The following is a 4,329-nucleotide window of genomic DNA, read 5'->3' as shown; positions in this document are numbered from 1 at the left end:
AAGATATGCAGGGGTTTCTTTTCCGGGTGATAGAAATATTCTAAAATTGATAGTAGTGATGGCTGTTCAACACGACCAGGATGCTAAAAGCTACCGCACTGTATGCTTTAAAGGGGTGGCGGTATGGTACGGGAACTGTGTCTCAATAAACGTGTTTAACAAATACAAGTCAGATGTTGTCTCTCTCTGCTCCAAAGCTTCCTGGGGCTGTCATCGCTCAGAGTAAGAGCAGAGGCTCCTGAGGCTCTGCACAATTTGCCCCAGTGCCTCCCTGACCTCATCTCCACCCCTTCCCTTCTCTATATCGCATTCACTAGGCTCCAAGCCACATAGGCCTTCTTTTTGGTCCACAAACATAATAGGCCGGCTCCTGCCTCAGGGCCTTTGCACTTGCTGTTCCTTGGCCCGGAAAGATCTTTCCCCAGACACCTGCCTAGCTCCCTCTCTCAGCTCAAATGCGGCCTCCTCGGGAAGACCTTCCTTGACCTTCTGTCGACAGCAGTTCCCCGTCTCTGTCGTTTTCTCTCTCCTAACCCTACCTGATTCCTCTTATTGGCATTTTATTATCTCCACCTGGCATGGGGGTTGCTCTGTGTTTGTCTGTCTCCTCCTCCTGATGTCAGCTCCATCAGGCAGGCCTTTGTTTTGTTCACTGCTGTTTACCCAGCGCCTAGAACAACGTCCAGCACAAAATGTTTTTCTTTAATGAAAAAAAGAAACTGTGGCCTCTAAGGAGTCAGCACTGATTGGGGCCCCAGAACCCAGGTCCTCGTGGCAACCCTCCCACAGCTCCCCAGCACCCACAGGGGACAGTCCAGCCCCTGAGGCTACAAAGCCTCGGCTCTTGCCCCTTGGGTCCCTCTTCGCTGCCTCGGGGCCAGTGTACATGTAATTCCCTCGATCAAGAGTATCCCCTTCTCTAGCTTCTTGGCCAGTGCAGATAGCCCTTCCTCAGGGAAGCCTGCCTCCTGCTCCGAGGCCAGATCCGATCTCCCTGCTCTCCTGCTGCACAGCCAATCCCCTCCGGCCTTCAAGGCTGGGGGTCCGGCCTCCCCGGACCAGGCAGGCGGAGGAGGTGGGGGAGGCACGGAGAGAGTTGATAACCAGAGCCAACACTTGCTGGACACTGTCCTGGCCGGGCCCTGGGCCTTCGAAGCGGCTATGCTTTTCTCCTATGTTATTTCAGCGAGTCCTCTCAGCCATTCTCCGGAGGGGTACATGCTGCTATGATCATCCCATTTTACAGATGAGGAGACCTGAGGCCCAGAGAGACGTCACAGTGCTGGCGAATGCGAGAAAAGGGACGTGAACCCAGGCAGGCTCCAGGGCCCGTGCTTTCAACCACTCCTTGGACAGGGCTGTGGGCCCAAGAGTGGGGAGTCTCCCTCACGAGGGGTGTGGGGATCATTGCCACTCTGAATCCTGTTCTTTGAGCCTATTGAACAATAGAATAGAAAGTGGCCCAAGCTTTGTGCCCACAGGGGTCATGGAAGGGTCACTGCCAGATTTAAAATAGTTTATTTGGAATCTCTGGGCCTCAATTTCCCCACCTGTAAATAGGTGTGTGTGTGTGTGTGTGTTTGCGTGCAAGCACACATGCGAAGAACCAAGTGACCCAAAAACAGAACCTCTCCCTGAGGGCCATCACAGGGATTAACTGAATCACCCCAGGTATTGTTTGTTTTCAAATATTAGGTCAGAGATAAATTCTCCTTAGCTTTCCTCTGGTGTCAAGAAAGACACCTCAGCTCCCCCAAGCCCCGGTCCAGTCTTCCAGTCAAAGCCTGTTCCTCTTTTATGAATTTGCACAGTGGGTAATCTCTGTGTGAGGGTCTAATCAAGGATGCTTTAAGCACATCCCTGCCTCCGGGCCTTTGCACGTACCGCTTCTTGTGGCTCAAGTGCTGTTCTCCCAGAGATGCCCTTGCCTCAATTTCTCTTCAGATCTCTGCTCCAATTCCACCTTCTCAGAGAAGCCCTCCTTGACTACGCTATCTAGAGCAGCCCCCTTCCATCACTTAACTATCCTCTTTCGTTTGTTTAACGTTTATTTATCTATTTTTGAGGCAGAGATGGGGCGGGGGAGGGGCAGAGAAAGAGGGAGACAGAGACTCTCACAAGCAGGCTCTGCGCTGTCAGCGGGGAAGGCCGACCTGGAGCTTGAACCCATGAACTGTGAGATCATGACCTGAGCAGAAATCAAAGAGTCGGATGCTCAACCGACTGAGCCACCCAGGCGCCCCAACTCACTATGCTCTTAATATGGCTGTATTTTTATTCTTCGTTCTTACCACCTCCTGGTACGTGATCTGTTTGGGGGTTGTTTGTGTCTTTCTCCAATAATTGGAATGCTAGCTCCGTAAGGAAAGGGAAGGTATCTTTTTCTCCACCGTATTCCCAGCACCTGCCACAGTGCCTCCTTTAGATTAGGTGCTCGGTAAATATTTGTTGAATTAACAAAGGAATAAAATAGTTGTAGGGCTCCTGAAAAAATGTTTGCCATCTCTGCGCTGGTTCAATGCGGCCATTTCACAGACAGAAACAATGAGGTTTGAGATTCGAATCGAGAACAAGGGTCCCAAGAGTTCTTGTCCCTCTCTCCTGCTTAAGACGTTTTCACGCCTCTTGATGCCCTGAAGATAAAAGTCCAAAGTTCCGACCTTCACTTACAAACCACGTGTGATCTAATTCTGGCATCCCCATTAACTCTCAGTCAATATTGATTGTTGTCGTTACTGCCAGCTAATCTAGCCCAGCGGTTAAGGGCAAGCACTGTGCGCTGGACACAACCTGTATTTGAGTCCTGATTCTACTGTTTACTCGCTGTGTGACCTCGGGTGGATGAATGAACCTCTCTGAACCACATGATCCCGAACTTGTTTGATCATATCCAACTCTGTTTCTCAAAACCCTTCAGTGACGCCTTATGGCATTTTGGATGCAATGCTTCACCTCGGCCTAAAAGGCACTGGGTGGTCTCTCTGACCTCACCTCAAAGCATTTCTTCAATCTTTCTACTTTCCCCTTCCCCTGACTTAGAAACTTTTCTGTTCCTATACTGGCTACTCTTTCTTGTCTCAAAGCCATTCTTCTACCGGGACACTTCCTCAGCTCTGCATTCTCACTCTGCTTTTCTCATGTTTCCTCCTCCAGGAAGCCTTCCTTGACCTCCAGCCTGGGTTAGGTGCCCCCTCGGGACTCCCACAGCTCAGGCCCAGGAGGGCAGGGCTGGAGAGGTCTCCCTCACCGCAGTGTCCCCAACAGGGCCCAGCACAGGGGAGGTGCTGGAGAAATAGCTATAGGAGAAATAAGAAGCCAGAGTCAAGGCCAAGTGGGATGTCTTTGCACTCTGCTCTCCACACTTCCTCTACTCAGGCATGACCTTGGGAAAGTTACCGAACCTCTCCAAGGCTTTGATCTATAAAATGGTAAAAGAGTTCACACCTCACAGCATTGATAATCCTATCAAGAGCCGAGAGTTCAGGGGGCGCTGCACTCGGCAATTTACACGGCAATTTACACACGTTAACTCATTCAATCCTCACGGCATGCTTTTGAGGCGGCGCTATTTTTGTTTTTATCCCCATTTTACAGATGTGGAAACTGACCTGCAGAACTTACCCAAAATGACACAGCCGAGTGGCGAAGTTATGACTGGAGCCCAGGGAGCCTCCAAGGTCACCACCCTCCTCCATTACGTTTAATGAAATCCTGACAATCCCAGGTGTGGGCTCTGGAGCCAGGCCGTCCAGGTCTGGGTTCCGTTCATGACTCTGACACTCACGGGCTGTGGGGCTTTGCGCACGCCACGTAGAGAGCTAGAAACAGGGCCGAGCAAACGGCTGACTTCGCGACTGTCTGCTCTGGCTAAGGTGATGCCGAAGGAACTCACCTGCCCGTCGGTCTTCCCTGCGGTCCTCGGACAAGACGTAGCGTTGGGTGCCGGCACTTGGGGCTGCCGGCTGTGAGGAAGCGGCCACCGAGGGCTGCTCGGCTCCTGCGCCAGCTCCCGGCGCCGCCACTCCCGGTCCCAGGATGGCGAAAATGGTCTCCTCCTCCGCGGAGAAGGCGTCCTCGGCGGCAGGCCCGGCGCCCTGCGTGGAGTGCGGCACGCGGGCCAGCTTCTCCTTGGTGCGGCGCTTGAAGTCATTCCAGCGCTTCTGCACCTCTTGGCCGGTGCGCTTCCAGCTGGTGATGCCGTTGATCTTGGCGGCGATGCCGTCCCACACACGCCGCCGCTCGGCTACGCTCACCCGACGGCTCTGCGCGCCGTAGAGCTGTGGGTAGTGGGCGCGCACCTCACGGATCAGGATCTGGTTCTCCTCGAAC

General features: G+C 53.0%; 1 protein-coding gene across 1 annotated transcript in view; it reads right to left on the bottom strand.

The window, feature by feature from the left end:
- The window catches only part of MYPOP (Myb related transcription factor, partner of profilin), a 7,192-nt gene that overhangs the window by 1,286 nt on the left and 1,577 nt on the right, over positions 1-4,329 (bottom strand). The window contains exon 3 of the mRNA XM_077747200.1: positions 3,893-4,277. Within this exon, the coding sequence (XP_077603326.1) occupies positions 3,893-4,277 (385 nt within the window). The remainder of the gene's footprint in view (positions 1-3,892; positions 4,278-4,329) is intronic.

This window comes from Crocuta crocuta, unplaced genomic scaffold (assembly GCF_008692635.1).
Source record: "Crocuta crocuta isolate KB4526 unplaced genomic scaffold, BGI_CrCroc_1.0 scaffold334, whole genome shotgun sequence".
NCBI lineage: Eukaryota > Metazoa > Chordata > Mammalia > Carnivora > Hyaenidae > Crocuta > Crocuta crocuta.
This window is presented reverse-complemented; position numbering and strand designations above follow the sequence as displayed.